This window comes from Parasteatoda tepidariorum, chromosome 11, assembly GCF_982258835.1.
Source record: "Parasteatoda tepidariorum strain Cologne lab strain chromosome 11, Ptep-v5.0, whole genome shotgun sequence".
NCBI lineage: Eukaryota > Metazoa > Arthropoda > Arachnida > Araneae > Theridiidae > Parasteatoda > Parasteatoda tepidariorum.
In genome coordinates, this window is record NC_141765.1 from 101,107,883 (window position 1) to 101,130,149 (window position 22,267).

At 25.4% G+C, this 22,267-nt stretch overlaps 1 protein-coding gene and 1 long non-coding RNA gene across 12 annotated transcripts in view; one reads left to right on the plus strand and one right to left on the minus strand.

Annotated features, from left to right (window-relative positions):
• LOC147802042 (calcium-dependent secretion activator-like) overlaps positions 1–22,267 on the minus strand; it is a 55,964-nt gene that overhangs the window by 17,351 nt on the left and 16,346 nt on the right. For 2 of the 11 annotated variants that reach the window (XR_015430513.1, XR_015430512.1), the window contains exons 4-8: positions 19,194–19,273; positions 17,251–17,444; positions 11,605–11,706; positions 9,542–9,832; positions 8,458–8,601 (exon numbers count right to left, since the gene is read on the minus strand). Coding sequence is in view for 6 of the 11 variants with exons in the window: in XM_087155248.1 (XP_087011374.1) it covers positions 18,211–18,566; positions 19,194–19,303 (466 nt within the window). In the remaining 5 variants the exon portion in view is untranslated. The other 9 variants (XR_015430511.1, XR_015430510.1, XR_015430509.1 and 6 more) reach the window with 8 other exon arrangements.
• On the plus strand, positions 991–6,567 carry LOC147802043 (uncharacterized). Its single transcript, XR_015430516.1, has 3 exons — positions 991–1,254; positions 3,077–3,138; positions 4,053–6,567. It is a non-coding gene; the product is annotated as an uncharacterized LOC147802043 (long non-coding RNA).

Below are 22,267 nucleotides of genomic sequence, written 5' to 3' on the forward strand. Positions count from 1 at the left end.
TAAATTTAAAATATAAACTAAATAAAACTGTTTGAAAACTAATAATGGATTTCTAAAATCAATGTTGTTGCTTAAACGTAAATAAAATAAAGTTTTAAAGTTAAAGTTACGATTTTTATGTTAAAGAATTTAAAAATCCTGAATTTTAATGCCATAGAAAGTATAAATATGCATAGCTAAATAGAATTTCATCGTATGAATATCGTCTGTAAGAAAGTTAAAAGAACATCATTATCCTTATAAAGATAGTTAAAAGAAGTAAGTATTTAGTAGAAAAATAAAGTAACCTCAAATTTTTGCTTTAAGTATCCAAGGTAATGAATTTGTTGCAGTTGGTTATTTAGGATTTTAAATCTTTCTGATCATTAGCTTTCAACCAAAAATATAATTATTTTTTAGTAATGTAATTGAATGATATAAAAAAAACCAGTCGTCATGCATTCATTCATAAACAAAAACAAAAAAATTCTTAACTCGGGGAGTGATTTATAAAGACTTTTAGACGAAAATATATATATATTTTTTTAAAAATTTATAATTTTGTAGTGCTAATATTATATTTTACTAAACCAGTTTGCTAATGTAAATAAATTTGCCCAATTAAAGTTATTTAATTATTTATAAAAAATAATTCATAAAAGTAGAACGTGTTTTTATGTACTAAAATTGTTAAAAAGCTGATGAAACCTAAAAAATGGTTTATTTACTTAAACGTCCTTAATTATGGAATCTTTACTGTTCATTATAAAGAAACGATATTCTAATTTACTACTTCGCAAATCAAAATATATATGTAAGCATTATTTCCCAGTTTATATGTATTAAAAATTTTTCTTACGAAAAGTACTCAAATGAATTTTGACTTCAATAATTTTTTAATTTAGTAAGCTTGCTTATTGCTAATAGTTAATAAAATATTTTAGTGCAGATTAATTTTTTATTATGAGGACCAGAAATTGTCTTTAAGAATTCAAAATAGATATTCATTACGGTTTGAAATCACCAGATAAGTATGTTTGAAGTCCTTGAACTAAAAAGAATGTGGGGAAGCACATTTTGTCCCCTACCCCCAATTCTAAGAAACATTCCTTTCAAGTACGGAAAAGCTGCTCAGTAGGAGGTCGTTGATTACTTCTATGTATAGAACAAGCTAAAAGATTCATTTGGCGAAAAGGGTGTAAAAAGAAGGAGATAAACGTAGCCCCTAGTTTTCTTCTTTCTTCGAAAAATAGAAATGGTGGCACTAAGTAACAAGTAAGTAACAAGTTTTTTCTCTTTAGTTCATGTAATTTAAAAAATTTTTTAACTTATTTATTAAATAGCTTTTTAAAATTAGTTTAATTCGCTTTGATTTTATTTGCTAAGTTTTTAGAAATTATGTTTTATAACTATAATACTTCAGTTGGCTATTTTATCTTATGCTTTCCTGTTGTTTAGTTTAAGCTGCTAGTTTAGTTTTAAAATGAATTAGACGATTTTTTTAATAAATAAAAGTTCAATTAACTCTATCTAATAAAAGAAAAATTTATGATTTCTTATGCTTTAATTAAAAATGCTTCTTTCATTTTTCGGAAGCATTGATTAATTTAATAATTTACTTCATTTCGGTAGCCATATTTTTTCTCTGAAGGATTGTTAAAAAACATTATTTGAATTATCTAAACCGCGGGTGTCACTTATTGTTTCAAATAATAATTTTGATTAGATATAAGAAGAAATATTTTTTTGAACCACCATAAAATAAATAAATAAATAGTAAGAGTTTAAATTTTCTCATCTCTAATTAGTTACTTTATATTTAAATTATACTTTAATTTTGATATTTTTCTGCTTTGACTTTTTTAAATTAAAAAAAATAATAATAACGTTGGTAAACATGTAAAAATTGTTCCACTAAACACTTCCACTTTTAAAGTTTTTTTGAGTATTTTCAGAATATATTTTTAAACAATTTAAATATTTGTTTTGATACTCAATATAATATATTCTTTGTTCTAAATAAATAAATAACAAAATGACATATTAAATAGAAGGACAGTATTTCTAATTTTTATTTTGTTGTTTTTATACTTCTTTTGCATTTAATGAATTGCTGTAGAGGTATAAGAACATTTCAAATCTTTATATTAAGTTTAATTTTACGATTAAATTTGTTTTAAAATGAATTAATTCGTTATAAAATTATTATGTTGTAAAACTGAATTTTTTATAAAGCAAATTTAATTTAAAATTACGTTCAATTTTTTTGAATAGAAATTAGAATATTATTTCATGGTTATTATTTTTAAAATTTATTCATAAGTATAATAATATTTTCTGTATAATAATTTTTTTCATGAAATAAAGCTTTTTGTATTAAATATTGTTGGTCCTCAATGCTATAAAGACGATTACTAATTCTTTTTTTCCAGTTATTGTGCAAAATCTATAATTTATCTCATGTAATTTATCTTCTTCTTAATTTACTATTTTGAGTTTTTAAATGGTTGTTAATTCTAAAATATACCTGTTCAGCCTTCACCTTTGACAATTTTGTGTTTAAGAAAGTGTATACATTTTCTACAAAAAAGAATTTTTATTAATTGTTTAATTAAAATTTATGATGATAACTGTGTAGTGGAAATATATAATCTAAAAATTGTTGGAAACTATTCCTCAAAAATTCAGGAAATTATATTTTTAAAATTGAGAGGGAGCCCTAACTAACAAAAGCTTTATTTAGAATTTGTCTATTTATTTTAATTCTAATTTATCTATTTATTTTAATTCTAATTGGCTAAAAGACTAGTTCTTTTTTTAAATTAGAATCAAAAAAATTTTAAGAGAAAATTTGGTAAGGTAAAATTTGGTAAACATTCAACTTATCGTCAGTTACCAAAAATATAAATATTCGCCGTAATTTTAATATATGATCCTTCTCTTTCCTTTAAATCAAAATTAATTTCATTTAAATCAAAAAATTGTTTTTAACAAAAATTATAAAATATAATTAGTTAGAAACAGTTTTGATTTTGTTGATTTTTAACTGTTTTTATGACGATCATACTCTAATTTATTCCTTTTCTTTTATGGAAAGACAGGGCGAAAGATCCAAGAAATGCTAATCCAGCGATCAACAGCCATCAACAGCTAAATAAGGTAAGAACATAGTGAAACATTAAATATTAATATTTTTTTCAATTAAATCACATATTTTTGATTTGCAAAAGAATTTTGATTTTTTTAATTAATAATTATTGTGCTTATCAAAATTAAGTTCACTTTATGTATTTCTCTAACACAGTCTTTATTAATAACAAGTGTTTTTATTACTCATATAAGCTTTTATATTTATATTTTTGCAATATTCTTATTTAATAATTTCTTAATAAGGTTTCGTAATAAATGAAAAATGCACTTTATAAATGTATAAATTAGGTGAAAAGATGTGCTGACAATTTTATATCATTACGATATTTTAGTATTTGTTTTCTCTGTTTTCATGCCTGTTATAACATTTTTTTATCATTCTATTTTTTTAATTAGTTAGAAAACAAAATTTTAAAAGAAATTATTTTTACTGTTAAAATAACTACGTAAAGTTATGAATGAATAACGAAATATTTTTCGTTATTTTATTTGAAATGATAATATTATATAACATTTCATTTTTCCATAAGTTTCACCAGCATATAATATTCGTATTAAAGCAATTATTTTAGCAAATATTTTTTACTTAAAAAAATACATGAAAAAAATTAAAAACTTTGTCCACATTAAATTTGGGCTGAAAGGCTAAAAGTATTCCCCTACAAGCTCGTGCTAAGTTTTATTGAATTTATCAATTCACATTTAGTTCCTCTAACACACCACATGCTTAGAGTATAAACAAGATAAATGATAAACAATGAACTTATTGTCATATTCCATAACTGAAATAAAAATATTTACATTAATCTTCATACATGATTTTAGAAACAGTTTTTTTTTTTAATGTTTCGATTTTGTTGTTTTTGTTTTAACTAATTTTACAACTATCATATTCTAATTATAGTTTTTTTTTTCTTTCATAGGGAGTCAGGATGGAAGATCAACAATGAAGATAAAACTCAAAATTTAAAAATCAACAAAAAGGATGGTAAGAAATAAATTTATATTTTACCTTAGGTTACCATATGGTTGAAAAGAAACCAGTTTTTTTTGTTTAAACTGGGGGTTTTGTGTTTTTTTAAAACAATTTGTGGAACATTATTTTAAGCCAATTGAAATTAACCGAGCCAATTCAAGGTCTTTCATAGCATTTAACTATTCCTTTAACTATTAATTAATATTTTCAATAAACAACTAAAAATATCCACTCTTTTCTTTAAATATATTAACAAAATATCTAATAAAAAAGGAAAGAACTAAATATTTAAGTATGCAGCTTTATTTAGCAAGCAAAATAAACATTCAGCATTTAAATTTGATTTTAGTGATACCATAAAGAATGATTTTCTACCTTGCTTGCCCGTAATATAGAAATGCTATATTTCAATATTGTTTAATTAATGTTATTATTTAGATGTGTATAATTTATGATATTAGTATGTAATTAAATTTCATGGAACATAATTATTTTTTAATCCATTAACATAATATAAATTTTTATATATTTAAGGCAATATATCATATATATTTTATATGAATGATAATTAAAAAGTGTTTTCTTATATGGTGCATTATAATTATTTGATAAAAAAGATACAAAATTGATAAGGAAAGATATAATAAAAGTAAGTTTTTATACTAATAGTTTAATAATAAAGTATAAATTTTCTCTCCATTTATTTTAGCATAATAGTTTATTTAATAAGTTAAATAATATCCGAGTTCATAGTCCTGAAATTTCTGAATTCCTGATAAAGAAAAAAAAACTTTATTCTCATGTTTTTTTAGCTTTTTGCTCTGATTTCTGACAATGTCTGTGTTCGATTTTGTTGTTTTTGTTATCACATATTCTACAAATACTAATGCAGTTCCTAAAACTATCAGTTTGAATAATCAAAAGATTTGTATTTCTGATGTAATATATATATATACATATACATATATATATATATATATAAATGCCAAGACACATATATTTACTTTGCCTTCCTTTCAAAATAATTGAAACTCCACTTAAAAGTAATTTATTAAGGATGTCACGAATTTAATTGCAGATTTTAAATAAATATTGGTATGAAATAATATTAAATAATTGATACTGGTTACAGAAGTACTATTAACATTTCCTAATTATCAATCTCAAACTGTTACGAATCGCTCATTAATAGAATTAAAAAAATTATTCAAGCTTTGTTTCTGGAATTAAAAAATTTATATTTAGAGCAAATTATACTTTTTTGTTAATTTTTTTTTACAGTTAACTGATAAATGTATAATGTACCAGCAATTTGGTTATTAATATAATGTCGCATTAAATAAAATTAAATATAACATGAATATTGTTAATAAATTGTTGGGTTTAAGAAAATCATTTAAAAAAAAATTTTTTTTCTACGTTTACCATTCAAAACATTGAATGAATTGTTTTCATAACACTTAACATTACTTTAAAATATTATTATAGCTACAATAGTTAACATTTCTAACTAAGATGGTTAAAATTATTTAATTATTACAAAACTAATTGAATAAATAGAATTATAATTATGTTTTTCATTCTCAATTTGGTAATGAATGTTAAAGTTTGTGATACTATTTTTCAATTAGATATCTAAAGCAGATTAAATTAGTTTAGATCAGATTGCATTGCTGAAAAAACTTTTTTAAATTACTTTGGGTAGAATAAGTCTTGATATCTATGAGCTACATATATATGAACTGCATTTAAATAATTAAAAAATGAAATGTGAATAATTTTAATATGTTTGGCAGTTGATCTATTTTAAAAAATAATAATTTGCTTGCATATCCCTTTCACCATTTCTTAGTAAATAACCTTATTAATGGAAAAAAAAGAAGACTTGAATTAAACATACTATAAATAATGTTTTTATTAGTTACATAGTATAAAAAGTATTTATAATTATAATAGTTAAATGATAAGTTTATTTAAGTAATTGATTTTTTTCAAATCTATTTCTTTAAATCAATACTTTTCTTAAGTATAATCATTAAAGGGATGTATGACTATAATAATTTACATACATATCTCTTTTATTATTTCTTAGTGAAATACTATCATTATCTCTGAAATCAGATCTTAGTTGTTTTTTTTAAATGCAACCTAAAGAATGCATATTTATTAACTAAATTCAATATCATATTTTTATAATTAAATTAATAATTTTTTGTAAAAATAATCAGCTTGTCTTAATCCATGGCTTTTAATAAATCAGTTGATTTAAATCAATGATATTTTTTTTTCTGTGAACATTTAATATATCTATAGTAAAATAAATTGCTTTATTTTTTGCAGGAAAAATGCTCATTGAAATAAAGCTTCTGGAATGGGATAAAGAAAATATATTTGTCCATATGTAAATAGTGTATACAGATGTATTGATTTGTTACAAGGAAATAAAACTCCTTCATGGTTTATTTTAAGCTTTATTGTTGTTAAAATTCCTGCTTTTATATATTTAAAATTACTAAAATGGTGTATTATTTACTAGTACAAAATATTTTTTTTTTGAAAAAACTATTTATGATATATACTGTTTATCTAATATTTAATAAAATTAATGACTTGATGAATATACACAAAATTATAGGATAAATAAACTTTTGTGTGTAAGTTTCTATCAATAAAAGCTAGATGTAGGTTTTAAATATATAAGCATTATTTTAAAAACTTAAATAACTTATTTATTGAGTTGCATTGTGTTTTATTTTAGAATAAAAATTTGTACTTAATTTCCTCTATCTCAAAATGCTTAAAAAATTTAAATACTCAATTCAAAAAGATTTTTTTTTATATGCTTCTACTTTAAATGATAGCGCTTATAATTGTTTAAAATGAAATAAAAAAAAGTCTATTTTATTGTACGAAGATTCATTGGACATTTGGTTATAAATTAAATAATTGTTTTACACCATTTTGTTTTTTATATTGTCATAAAACAGTATGCATGTAATGACAGTTGTTGTTATATTACAATATAAAAAGCTAAGAATCAATAAATTACTATCACTGATATCAGCCGAGTAGAACAAACACTCGTGACAATTTATGTTCCCTAAATAAGAATTGTAACAAAATGCAGCAAGAAGCCTTTGAAATTAAAAGCTAAGTTCTAATAATAAAAAATAAAAAAAATGCCGAGACACCTAAAATAAAGGTGTGATACCGGCAAGGACGCCATTAAAACTTTCTATTGAACCGAGTTTGAGGTGAGTTAAGGGTGGTGCATTGGTAAATAAGGCAAAGAAGTTCGCCTAAACACCTGAAATAAAGGTGCGATATAGGCGAAAACGGCATAGACGTTTTCTAATCAGCCTACAGTTAAGGTGCCTTAACGGCAAGCGAGGCAACGACGTATGCCAGTGAACGTATTCAGCTTTTGATAAAAAGGCAAAAAAGACATCATAAAGGTTCAATAAAAGCCTTTACGGCAATTTTCTCTTTATTCTGTGAAAAAAAAAAATTTCCCCGGTATTTAACAGGCAAAAATGGCAAAGCAATCCAGAGGCAACAAAATAGTCCCGGTCCTTCAACGATTGCCAGAAGTTTGCCTGAAATGCCATGCACTGGCCCTCATTCTGGCCCAGATTTCACTTTATTAACGGAACCGATACGGCAATGAAAAGCCCGCCGTAATGGCACTTTAGGTGAGCCGGCATTGTCCCTTCACTAGCCCAAAAGTTGTGTGCTTGTTGGGTAATATTTCAAGTTTATTTAATGTTAGTCATAACTTAAAAATATTGCAGTTTTTCTATTTCGATGACTATAAAAATCCCTAAAATTTTCTAAATGTAAAATATACTTTGCAACTATTATCATAAAATTTCTATTGTTTCATAAAATCTACTGGATTTTTTCCTATCCATGTTGGCAGCTATGCATCAATATTTCATGAGTGAGTACTTGTATATGAAAGTTTGACATTAATTATTCATTTTTTATAATGGCTAGTTTAAATACTTATACAAGATTTTCAAGCACTTAATTTCTGTTAAAGCTCAGCTACAGGGTCATTTTCATTGATGGACGAAAAAATTAGTTACGTTAGAACCGGGTTTCTTTTCTAAAGTAACGTTAAAAGAAGTTGCCAAGAAACTATTGCTTTATTTTATCGCACTATTCACTACACTACTTTTGTAACAAAGTAGCACATTACAACACAAACTACGAAAAATAGCAGCAACTACTAGCAGCGCGATACTTCTGGTTTGAAATTTTCTAAGAAGACTAATACTAGAAGAGTTGGCAGAAACTGTTAGTTTTATGATGATATTATTTCGTAATAAAAGTATGAGAAATGAACTCACAGGTGAAGAGTTTTGAGCTATTGCTTTAACACGAGATACTAAATCTTGCGGCAAGTGACGAACCTCAACCACTTCATTAACTAGTCCAATATCTCTGGCTTGCTCGGTTGTTATGACTTGATCTCTTAAAATCAAATCCATTGCCTAAATCAGAAAACAAGCACACAAAATCAGCATTTTTTGCAGGTAAAAACCACAATTTTGATATGAATGGGTCAGAGTTTGAAAAGTTTAGGACAGAATGGATTAATCTAGGGTTTAATCTGTTTTGTCCAAAACTGTTTAAAACCCTTTTACTCCAATCACGACATATTAAAAAATATTGTGAAAAATTAAATGTTAATTTTTGAAAAAGAAACAAAATGAAGAAAATTTTTTGTTTTATTAAAAAAGTTGATTATTATTTTAAATATTGCATTACTTATCCTTATGGGAAAACATAATTTATCAGTATTAAAAGCATATTTATTCATACTTAAAGGATTAGGTATTCACTTTTGTAGTTCAATGAATTGTGAAGATTCACAAATTATAAATCTTTTCCTATTATATCATTCTAATTTAACAAGTTAAAGCAAATTGTGTAAAAAGTATCAAATATTTATTAATATATGTAATTATTATGTGTACAATGTGAACACAGATAGAAATTTTATCTTTTACCAAAATTCTAGGTTTTGGACACTTCAAGACAGTTTAAGACAAGTTTAGGAAGTCCAAAACCTCAACCCTGATTTTTAAGTCAGGATTAATTTGCAGATAAACAAAATTTTGACGTATAAAACTCTTATTAGACCTATTTTGGCCAAGGGCTCTCAGACTAGGTCTGATCAGTAATACTTAAATATTTTTGAATGAAAATTTTTTGCCTAATACACTATCAAAGGTTTATTTATTTCACAAAAAAGATTTTAAAGGAAGGGAACAGAAAAAGACTTCCTAGATATTCCAAATTTGCAACAAGTTTTCCCTTAAAAGATTTTAATTGACAGCGACTTTGATAACCAACTTGGCAGACATTAGTTAGTTTTCTATATACCTATGCAGTTAATTGATTCATCAAAGTAAATTATTGTTAGATTACCTTCGAAATACCAATATAACCTGTGCATCGTCGGGGGAAACTTTCGGCAGAGAGCAGCATTCAAGAAAAGTGAAGAAATGTGACCAGTAACATTTTTTTTCTTTAAATAGACGCTAAGTATATTTTCATGACTAACAGATAGGTCTGCGCCAAATGGCTCAGGAGACAGAGCGCTCGCCTTCCAATGAGGAGAACCGGGTTCGAATCCCAGTCGATACCGACCACAGTGCTGACGTGAAATATCCTCAGTGGTAGACTTTTATCATTAAGGTAGGGGCAATTGCATCAAAACTAAAAAAAAGTAAAAAAGTATTTCAAAAACAGATTATTAATAACAAGAAAAACACAAAGCTTAACAACAAAATCTTTTGAATTAACATTTTCCAATTACACAAAATAAATTAAATACTTATATAAAATAAGTATTAACAAAATAAACAGTGAATCGTTTTACTAGAACTTTTTCTTTTGTACTTATTATATTTTGTACTTATTGTACTTATTAGTATTAATTTAGAAAAAGCCCACTTTCATCAAATAGGGAAGCAATCATTCGATGCTAGTAGACACTATCTTCTAATTTTTAAATGTATATTTATGTAATTATGAATATGCTCAGGGTTTAAAAAATAAATTTAAAAAAATAAATAAACAAAAAAATATCTACTAGTTGACGTTTACGAAGCTTAATTCAGCACAATTTTAAGATGCACATACAGCTTAATTCTACACAGGTATGTAATATTAATAAAATTATGCATGAATTTATAATTAAATAAAAAAAGTAACATTTAGATATCGGTACTATATTGAAAATTAAAACTTTATAGTTCAATATAAAATTGTTCCAATGTTGCAACTTGAAGTTAAATTAGTCTCTTTAGCATCCTATACTTGAAGCACTAAAAACTTTCCCTCACAAAATTACAGATTTAAGTTTACATTATAAAGAGAGAAAGTTAGTTTTATGAAAGCTAGAAAAAAATGAAATTCCTCTTTGTTCATTTCTTGGAAAGATGTGTTGTTTATGAAGGAACAAAATTTTCAGCATTTATTTAATTTTGATGATGATTTAATTCCATAAAAACAATACAGTATTTCCATACAAGAATACAGTCGTTTCAAACAAATTGTTTTGGTTTGTTATTAATTTCTTCTAAAATTACGCAAAAAGTAGAAAAAATTATTGTAGATTAGTTTCAAACAATAAAATTTCCTAGCTCTAGAAAATTTGGTTTTAAGCAGATTATTACAGATATTCTCAAAAGCCATACTTTTTTTCCCCTTCAGATTTATGATTTTTGATTTATGCAGATTTTTTTTTGTGGGTTAACCTAGAATACCACCCACGTTTAGCCTGTCAGCAGCACAGCTTGGATTGAACAAATCCAAAGCTAGAAAATATTTTTTTATATTATAAGGCATTATAATACATGTCAAAAATACATTACATAAATTTGCATGACATAATAACAACTTATTAAAAAAGAATCAAATTTTTGAAAAGGGAAAAAAATAATAATACAAAATATAACTTAAAAGTTAAGATTTTACTTATGTTTTTTCTTTTGAAGAACAAGTAAGAACTTTTAAGCACTTTTAACAGTGCTTAATTTCTATGATGCAAAATTATACTCTATTAAGCACATTTAAGGTACGTATGAACTCTAAAGAGAAAGGAAATTCAATTCAAGGAAAAATCCACGAAGTTTCTTGTTCTGCAGCTCCACAGCAGATACTAAATCAAAAGTTACGATAGATGAATAAAATAACTTCTGAATACAGTGAATGGCTCTCTTATATACAATATTTTAAATTTAAAAAAAAAGTTCAGTTAAGAGTAGAGCTTCAAAAATTGGCTATATTGAATGAAATGTAAACAATATGATCTGCTTCTGGGAAAACTGATATAAGTTTGCTATTAACGAAGTCTAGAGCGAGAAAAAAAAGTGAGTATATTAGAGACAACCTCTAAGAGGATAACTGAAAAACAAATTTGAGAGTGGATTTTAAACAATAAGCTAATTTAGAGTAAATTATAAAGAAAAGAGTAATATATTTACCTAAAATGAGTAATTTGGTTTTCGAGAAGTATTCTTTATTGTTCATTAATATCGGCAAAAAAATCTTTCTCTTCAACAGTCACAGTTCCAATGCCGTCCGGCCTTAGGTAGAAAATAACTTTTACTTTTTTAGAATATTATTTTCGTAAAGCACACACAATATTACAATAAAATTAGTATACTTAATTATTTATAATATACATAAACTTGTTCTTAGCATTGATACAATCTTCATAATAAGCTATGAAGTGTATTTAAAAATGGCTAACAATTAAAAAATTAATTAAAAAAATATTGTTTCGTATAAATTTTTATCAAGCATCATTCATATAAAGTAAATGATACATAAAAAAGCTTTCTTTTAATATGTAATTTATACATTCATGTCTCACTGTTTCATACAATTTAAGCTTTTAAAAATAACTTAGGTATGTTTCGACAATATTTTAGACACTGAACAAACCATCCAAATGTAATGCATAAGTAGAAAAATTAACTTTTATAGTATAACAATTTATTTTCATTTTTATGTAAAGTATTGAATGATAATGCAAATTTTAAATTAAATTGAAAACGATACTAGTATGAATGTAAATAATTTATATTTTTGAGATGATTTTCTATTTTTACCACCGATTTCTAAATTAGTTTTCAATATTTAATAAATATGTACAATAAAACTTCATTGCAAAAGGAAGTTTAATTAGTTGAACAACTTTTCAAAGAATAGTAAAACTTTTTGTAAAAAATTCTTTACACTGCAATTGTTCTCTACTACTAACCTATGCAACTAAAACATTTTATTTCACAAAACTCACAGTAACTTTAAAAGCCATAATTGTTGAAAAAAATAAAATGAAAGTTGTGGATATTTCAGTTCATTATTCGTTTTTAGATAAATATAATCCATGAAATAATTTTAATTAGCTTCTGGATAATTTTGTATTTGTGAAAAAAAATGTCTTAAGACCATAATAACATTCAATTTATGTATTATAGCAGTTTTTAAAAAAATAGTACAAAAATGATTAAAATAAAAAAAAACATAGCAGGATCTTCAACAACTTATTATACGCTACTATTCTATATTGTCTACATTTTTTAAATACTCTAAATAGATCCACGCTCTAATATCAAACAAATATAATATTATTTAAGTTAATTTTGTTATGTAAAAATTATCAGAAGAGAAATTTAAATTATGCATAATTAAGATTAACACTAAAGGATCAAATGTGATACAACAGTGCACCGTATCAGATATTAACTGCTGATAAATATATTTTTACTACAACAACATTAATCACAAAACAATAATTCTAAGTCACACTTAACAATAATATGAAAGAAACATAAAGGAAAAATTTTGAATAATATCAAATATTCCAATAAATAAGAGTTAAAAACAAAAAGGTTTCTCCTTATAATCCAATAGATTCTACAAAAATTTTTTTTTTTCCTCTTAAAGTTTTAAGGAATAAATTCGAAGAGAGATGGGTGTCTTTTTTTCAAAGTACTTTGTCGTTTAAATGCATGATATTAATCTTTTAACACTTATTAGGTAATAATATGAACTGTAAAAGTATTAATTTAATATTTCTTTAAAAAAAATGAGTGGAATAAACAAAACAATTTTAGGTTCATGTCTTTACCATTCTTTCCAGTTATGTTTCAGTGCTTGACAATCTAAACTTACATTACGAACATGTGGACTGCAAAAAGAATAGACAAAAATGTTTTTCTTTTCTATAGTCTTTTTCGAATCTATTCTAGAAAGATGTGAGCAATAACTTACTTTATTTTAATAGATTACACACAGATGGATATATTTTTTCATAGCATTTAATAGCAAAATCAGCATTTTGAAACTGAAAATTTTTCTGTCGGTAAAAAAAAATTCTAGCACTCTCATGTCTGACTCAGCTGCATTTTGCAAGATATTCTCCATTTCAGGCTTCATTTTCCACCCTCTAATAACAAACCGAAATATCTCTTGATAATTTTTTAATGGCTAATATAATCAAGAGACGCCTGGTGGCATAGAGGTAGCGCTTCGCGCTGTCGTGCCACAGGTCCCTGGTTCGATCCTCGGGCCGGGCAAGGTGGACTTAGTCTTTCATCCCTTCAGTGGGTCGATAAATGAGTACCAAGCATGTTTGGGAACTAAAAACTGGGGGTTCCGCGTTCGGCTGACCACCTGACCGGAACATCTGCTCCTTCATTCCAGAGCACAAGGTCAAGAAAACTGAGATGGGCACAGTAGGCCTTGGCCCTTTAGGGCTATCTCTCCGCTGAGTTTAGTTTTTTTTTAAAAAAATTCATGACTAAATACATCCACGAGGAAAAATAGCAAATTTTGTCTAGTTATATCATTACTTTGTCTGTGATATAACATTGCACCACTTTCATGGTGCAATGTTATATCACAGACAAAGTTATAACACCAAAGTTATAACAGTTGATATAACATTGCACCACTTTCATGGTGCAATGTTATATCACAGGTGGTTAGAAAAAATAAATCTGCAATCATAAAATAAATACAGAATCAACATGTTAATATTAATAAGCAACAAGTTATATCAGTCTAATGATGATTAAAATGTGGATGCTTTAAACATGCTTTTGCTTTTCATTCCATAATTTAAATCAACACATTCCACAAATTGTCAAAACAATTAAAATTAATTGTTAGTCATTGAATCCGCATTTAGAAGTAAGAGTTTCAAAAAATTCCAAATTTTATTCCATACAGAAAAATAATTTTCTCCCCCAATCCTAGCTACATTTTGCAAAGAAAACATATTACACATGAAATCCAAACAATGTTAAACTTAATCTCAATGATGCAGAGTAAAACATCTAAAAACTAAACCAAGTTAATTGCAATTTATATTTTATTCTTGAATAAATCACATAAATTTCAAAAAACTAACAATATAACCACAAGTTTGAAAAAAAAAAGCAGCAATATAAACTGAATACAATTTGAACTTTTTTAAGCAAGCATAATATTTCTACATTCTAAATTACTCTATTAAGGAAAAAGAAATACTTATGAAATATAAGTGCCTAAAAATGTAAAAGATTTTAACTGGAAGTGGAACTGATAAGAAAGTTGCCAGAATTTTTCTGCAATTCATTAAGTTTAAAATGTTTCTTTTTACAAAATGATGATCAAAATAAATTAAATATAAGATTAAAAAAATTAATTAAATATAAAATTTAAAAAAATCATACTTTTAATTAAGTTTATTGTTATTTATCTAGATCATAAAATGCTAAAATAATGTCCATCATTATTTATCAAAGATTTCTAAATCACAAAAATGGATTGTGTAAGAAAGAAAAATAATTTTTCAGGATGATTCATTCTAAAGCTACCATAAATGTTTCAGGTTTAACTGAAGCATGGCATCAGTTGTTATATAAATTTAGATTTTTAAAAACAACCTTGCAATCAAAGTACTTACTAAAATTTACTTAACATGTTAGCTTTACAATACTAATAAAGTATAAATCTAAAGAACTACAAAATTATCAAGGTTCTAATAGGCTAAATAGTTTTTTTTCTTCTCTTAATTTTACTAAACTACTTCTCTTAATAAATACTAAAGATGTATCCAAAAAAAAAAAAAAAAAAAAAAAAAGGCGCAGTACAACTAAAACTTCTCTAAAAAAATTTTTTTTTCCTGAAAAGTACTTAGAACTTAACAGAATAATGGAAATTTTTATTTTATTTTTTGAGCACATATAATCGATTAATGAGCCACAATAGAAAAGAATACAATATAAAGAAACTGAGCTGTTAAATGAAAAAACTAATGTGAAATTATTATCAACAATGATAATTTCGGAATACATTTATTGGTATTGATAATTTTTTGAAAGAAAAAAAAGACATTATTTTGAAAATGTTGTGTAGTATAACTTTAATTCCTAAATTTAAATTAAGTACATTATTTTATCAGATTTCAAACAATAATAATAACATGAAATTATTATAAAGGAAAAAAGTATTTTTGTTTTTATCCCAAAAATTAAATATAATGAAGGAAAAATTTTACCAATTTGTTTTGCTTTTTGCCCTCCTTACAATAAATATTATTTTTTAATGTTCCTTATCACAGTTTCTATTCATCCAAAAACTAATTTATTAAAAAAAAGTGCTTTCTCGATAAGTTTAATTCTTAACGCTAGGTAAGGATACCATAACAAAATTTAAGTTTGAAATAACTCTACATAAAACTTTATATAAATTTGATTTTTAAATATAAATCAGTGATTCTAAATTTCTGGAGTAAACTTGTTTCAAGCACTTATGCAACAATAATAGCTTAGGTACTTATTGGCACAGTCGATTTAGATGTTGCTCACACAGCTGATGGAAAATTAGAGGCATAAATGGAAATTATGAGATTATCAGTAACTAGAAGACTAGAAAAGTAACTAAGTTTGGGGAAATTTTATTAAATCTTTTCAATCTACATAGCTATTAATGTCTATTAACCCTGTAATGGTTGCATAATTTTGAAAACAATCATATAAGTGCCAAATTTTTTTTATTCAAGGAAATTATATAAAACGAAGTGCATTTACAATATGCATTCATTCTTAATTTACGGTTTAATCGCAAATCTACATGTTCGATGCATGCTGATATCTAGTTTAAAATAAACTTTCTCAAAACGCATTACAAATAGTCTAGTGTTGCCATCTGGAACATAGAGAAATCAACATGTTTACGGGCATAAGCAACAGATTGTTTCAATCCTTTTGGAACATTACTTCAGCCTAGAAATATCACAATAAAATTTTAGAGGGCAAAATTTCGTCTCGTCATTTTTGCGGGAACGAGAAAGAGAAAATTGTAATCAATTGCAAGTAAAACTGATTTTAAAACCTACTTGTTTCAGTTTACCGTGGTCAGACATGTGACTGGACTATATAAAAAGCTTTGACGGCAGAGTGTAGACACGTAAAAGGATAAACAATATCACATAATACTATAAAATAATTTTTCTACCATGTGAAAGAAATTAAAGATTTTTTTACATATAAATATTAAATAATAAGTGTCAATCTAAAACAAGTTTCTTTGTATCTAATTTTTTAAACCTGCATAAGTTCATTTCACTGAAAAATACTGAAGGGGGCACTAGTTCTAAAAAGGAAAAAGAAGCAATGCTTTTCAATGAAAAATAACACATATATATGCCTAATAATACAATATAAACTTAATAACAATATTTAACTTCTTTTTGAACCAGTTACTCTTTTCCCCCTGTTTCTGTAATTCAGTAGTTTTTACTAAAAACAGTTTTGATTAAAAACAGCTGCTTTTTCTTATATTTAAGAAAAAATTATCAAACCCAGATTTTTTCTTATTCATTCTTTAATTTTCTAAACAAATATTTAAAAGGTTTTTCTACCACAGTTGAAGAAAAATGTATTTTGTATAAAAACTTGCTTAAAGTCTATCTTATCAGTAGATTAAAATATTTTTTGTGAGATGAGAACTATCTTAAAATAATTGGGAAGGAGTTATGTCCTATCTCTACTCTAAACGTTAGAGGAGATAAAATATCCATTTTTTACAGTGTCAATCATATGAGCTAATTTTTGAAGCCAAATATTGCTACATACCTCCTTGTAACCTAGATATGGTTTGAAGTTTTTACTGGTTTGAGGTTAAACGAGGGGAACTGGTTTATGAGATAGTCCTGTAGCCCTGTACATGGCCATGATCCATAGATGGCACTCATTTTCATCGCCACTGGCATAAAGTCCGCTATTACCTTCCTCGACCACATTGAAGAAAAATCTCCCACCTTTAAGATCTGAAATTTGAAGTAGCATTAAACAAAACAGGAAAAGAGATTTTATTCAAACAAAAGTGGATTCTTGTTCAGAGATGCCATCTTTTTTTGCACTAACTGAAGTTGCTGTAAATATTCAATTTACTAAATTCTATTTCATTAATTTTAATAAGATAGATGAATTATAACACTGATAACCTGATGAATTTCTAATGTATTTCTTCAGTCTGTGTAATTAAAACCCTTATGGAATAACTTTTATTGTATGATTTATAGTCAAACTATTCTGTTTTTTAAATAAATTTTTTTTCATGAATTCCACACATAATTTTTTTTGCAGATTGTTGTTAGTTTTTTTACCATAGATTCATTTTCTTAGGCTAGACTACAGATATATTTCAATAGAATAGCTCTTTAATATAACAGAGGATAAAAAAGAAATCAATTTTAGAAAAACCCACTTTAGGGTGGGTTTTACTGGGCTTTTCAGAGTGGGTTTTACCTAGTAAAGCCTGACCGGGTTTCTCTGGGCAAGTGGTTTTTTCGCAACCCTGAATAAGATTAATAAAAATATTACAGCAACAGATTTTCTCCAGATAACAGTAACAGATTTCAGAAGACACTTTTAATTAAATGAAAAGGAAGCAAAACTAGTTAGAACACCATTAACTATGAGTAATTTTTGAAAATCACTATCACATTAATGAAGATTAATTTTATTATGAAACATTAACTGGTGATTCATCTCAGATCCTGGAGATAAAAACAATCTGAACAATAAATTAGTTCATTTCATACTGAACAAACCCAAAAACAAATTGCACTCCAAAAAATGACAAGATTTATACCAAAGGGCCAGAAAGCCAGGTTGGTAGGACACCGGGCCCATGTCCAAGAGGTCATGGGCTCGATCTCCGCAAACCCTAGACTCTCCGAGTAGTAAATGGTGACTGATGCACATTAAATCTGTCAAGTTACAAAGTTCTCCATTCTCCCATAAATCATACCTCTGAGGATACTGATTTATGAGTTTCTTCTGTAGATGAGTTCCTTGTCTTCTGGATTGGTTCAAAATTACAAGGCTACGGAGTTGAATATTAGTAGTAGTCATGAACCCAAAAACTTGGGTAGTCTGTTCAACGACTGTTAAAATTAAAAAATACAATTTTTTACCCATCTTAGTTTAAATCAAATTTCATAATACACAAAACTAATGCCTATTTTTTTAATCATAAAATGGGCACATTCCATATCAAAAGTAAGTAAAAAATTCAATATAATTTATATATAAGACATTTGTTACAAATAAAATGTTTAAAAAAAAATACAGTCTGAATAACCCCAGGCCTTCTGGCCCAAAACAATTTTGTTTTATACTAGAGTTCATATTTGTTAAGCTACACTATAACCACCACTCCACTGTGTGTGCAGTTCAGCACTGATTATTTATAAAACTCTAAATTCAAAATAGACCAGAATAAGAAAAATCCATCAAGAATTATTTTAAGTTTAGTTTTAATTGCTAAAGCTTAAAATTCTGCCATTTGTTGAATTGACCTGTTAATTGTTTCAGATTAGTTGTTTAGTGTAATAATCATGTTACATGCTTCTTTTTTTTCTTTTCAGTTAAAGGTCTATTAAATTGGTTGGACAAATTATTTAGAATAATTCGTAAAGATATAAATGTTTAGTTATTGGAGTTTATGCTTATAAATTAAATAGAAACTAAAAAAACTAAGTAAATAAAGTAAAAAATAGAAAATTTATTACCAAGTACTGGCTCAACATAATCTACAGTATATTCATCCAGCTGCATCATTTCCGTAGGTTCCAATTTCTTTTCTCTGTAACTGCACATTGCAAAACTATACTGAGGATAATTGGTAATATTAAAAGATAATATTAAAGAAAGGCACATGCATAAGTTTAATAAATTGAAAAAAGATTTTCAATTTATTAAACTTTTCAAAACAAGATATTTTGCATGATATTTTTTTTAGCAAACATCTATATTTTTATTGAATTGATACCGATGCTAATAAAACAGGCTGTAAATAATATACTATATAGCAAGAATTTGATATTACTCTATTACTTTGGGGGAAAAAAATACAAGTTTGAACATAACATACAGAAAAAAAATGCAAGTTATTATAGTAATAATAAAAGCTAATAGATATTTTTTGTTTTAGTTTTTATTTTGTTTTTCAAAACTCACATTTGAAATATATTACAACTTAATACTAATCACCTAAATTATTCATAAATTGAAAAGCAAATAATTAGACAATAGCAAATTCTTCAAAATCTGAAACAGTCTAAACTAATTACTATTTCAAACCAGAATAGTTAAAAAAAATGAGTTTAATGTAATTTTCTTAATGATATATGACAGTGGTGATATTTAGACAACATTCCTATCTAATTGTCAAAATTAGCCAGTAAGTGATCAGTCTACAGTTTGTTTTCAAATGGTGAGCTACCATTTTGTAAGCGCAATGTTTTTCAAAATTTGCTTGCTTATTAAAAAGTATCTAATGCCTACTAAATAAGTAAACAATGAGTAACAAAGTTGTTAAAAATCATTATTTCAAATCACAAAAAATGGAACCATTTCAAGGATCTAAATTCATAAATGTAGACTATGATCTTTGTCTTTTTTTTTTAATTTGCGTTTGTTTATCATAGGTCAGTTTAATTTATTACTAAAACAATTTTTTTTTTCTTCTTTTTTGTTCAATTATTGATTCATTATAAAATAAAAAACTTATACAATTCAAAATTCCAATAAAAGTAATACTGAAAAAAATGTTGAAATCAATAGTAAATTTAAGTTTATATTCTTCCTTTATTCTTCTTTACACCGAAAAAGGAAATGATTTTAAACAAAAACAACCACAGGAGGAAATTCTATAAAAATTTTGCAATTAGCCACTTAAGGTTTTCATTTTAAACTTGTTTCAAGCTATTCTCTTAATCATTATCTTATATCTGTTTGAAACCTTGAACTATTTAAAATCAAGCCTATACTTTAAATGATAATTGCTCTCTAGGTATCCACCTTCAAATCAATCTAAAAACTGAAGAAAAAATCGGAGAACTGTAAAGAAATGTGAAAATGAATGTTTTTTGGATATCTTCTTATATTAAAGTTAAAAACTGAATTTTTTATTGAGTTATACAATGAATAATTTTTTAGAGTGATTAGGGGGTGTGTTTCTTTTTAGCAACACCAACTTTTATTTGGGCCATAATTTGCTTTAACTAAGAATTTTCACTTATTTTACGTATTTTTTAAAATTTAATTTTCAATGCCTGAAAATTCTAATAGAATTAAATTTTGAAAAATTGTGATCAGAAACAAAATGAATAATATCAAACCATGCAACACATAGTTTGCATAGATTAAAAAAATTTATGGGTTATTTTTGAAATTTTCATAGATTAATATTAGTGTTGAACCAAGAAATATATCGATTTAAAGGATACGCATTACTATTTTCAAACTAATTTAAATATTCCATCATGTTATTCAGAAGTTTCTCTTTCCTTATTTCATTATATTTTGCCTGAAATAGATTTTAATTTGAGATGTGATAAAGTTTAGCAAGGAAATGTTTAATATAAATGTTTAAATGTTAATATGATTCATCTAAATGGTCTCTAAACTTTCTAATTTATTCTTTAAGAGAATTTGAAAGCTGACTTAAAAAAAATGCGATTTGAGAACTTACTTATTTGAAAACTGCCAAATCAGAAAATGTACCAAAGTTCTGATTTAAGTATCGAAGAAGAAAACTACTTTCCTTTCTTATAAATTTAGTTACCAATTTACACAACCATGAAAATTCTACGGAAATGAGATTAAAAAGAACACAATAAAGTTTGCATATTTTAAGAAACCATTTTTATTGCTTTCGAAATGCGATTGCAAAAATAATTATTAAAAATTTAAAAACTTATATCAAAAATTCCCAACATTATTGATTTAAAACATATAATTTCAAATATTCAAACTTATTAGTATACTTATAAGCATCAGTTCAAAGATAACAGTTTGGTCAAAACAATTTGATTAAAAACATATCATAACAGTTATTTTGTTTTTTCCGCAGAAATAGCGAGAAAAGCAGCTTTTGCTATATAAGTGGAATACAATAACACTTAATATATAATTCCATTCATAACTAACATTTTAACTACCAATTTACACAACCATGGAAATTCTACGAGATTAAAATGAACACAATAAAATTTTCTTATTTTAATAAATCATTTTTATTGCTTTCGAAATGCGATTGCAGAAATAATTATTCAAAATTGAAAAACTTGTATCAAAAATTTCCCAACATTATTGATTTAAAACATATAATTTCATATATTCAAACATATTAGTTTATAAGCATCAGTTCAAAAATATCAGTTTAGTTAAAACAAGTTGATTCAAAACAATTTGATTTAAAACATATCATGACAGTTATTTTATGTTTTTTCCCTCAGAAATAGTGAGAAAAGCAGCTTTTGCTATATTAGTGGAATACAATAACACTTAATATATAATTCCATTCATAACCATCGAAAAAATTTCCTAAATTTTAAATCAAGAAATTTAATTATTGAACAAAAACCTAAGACTTGTATTATTTAATAGTTTGATAAAACAAAATCATTCATACTATTAATCTATACTTAATAGTATGAATGGTTTTGTTTTATCGAACTCATGAATTACACTTTTAAAATATTAAATTCAAAGATATTCCGAAATTTTATTCTCTTATAGTTAATGTAATTAAAGTATTTACTTTATTCAAGAAGTGAATTTAAGTAGTTATTTATTCTAG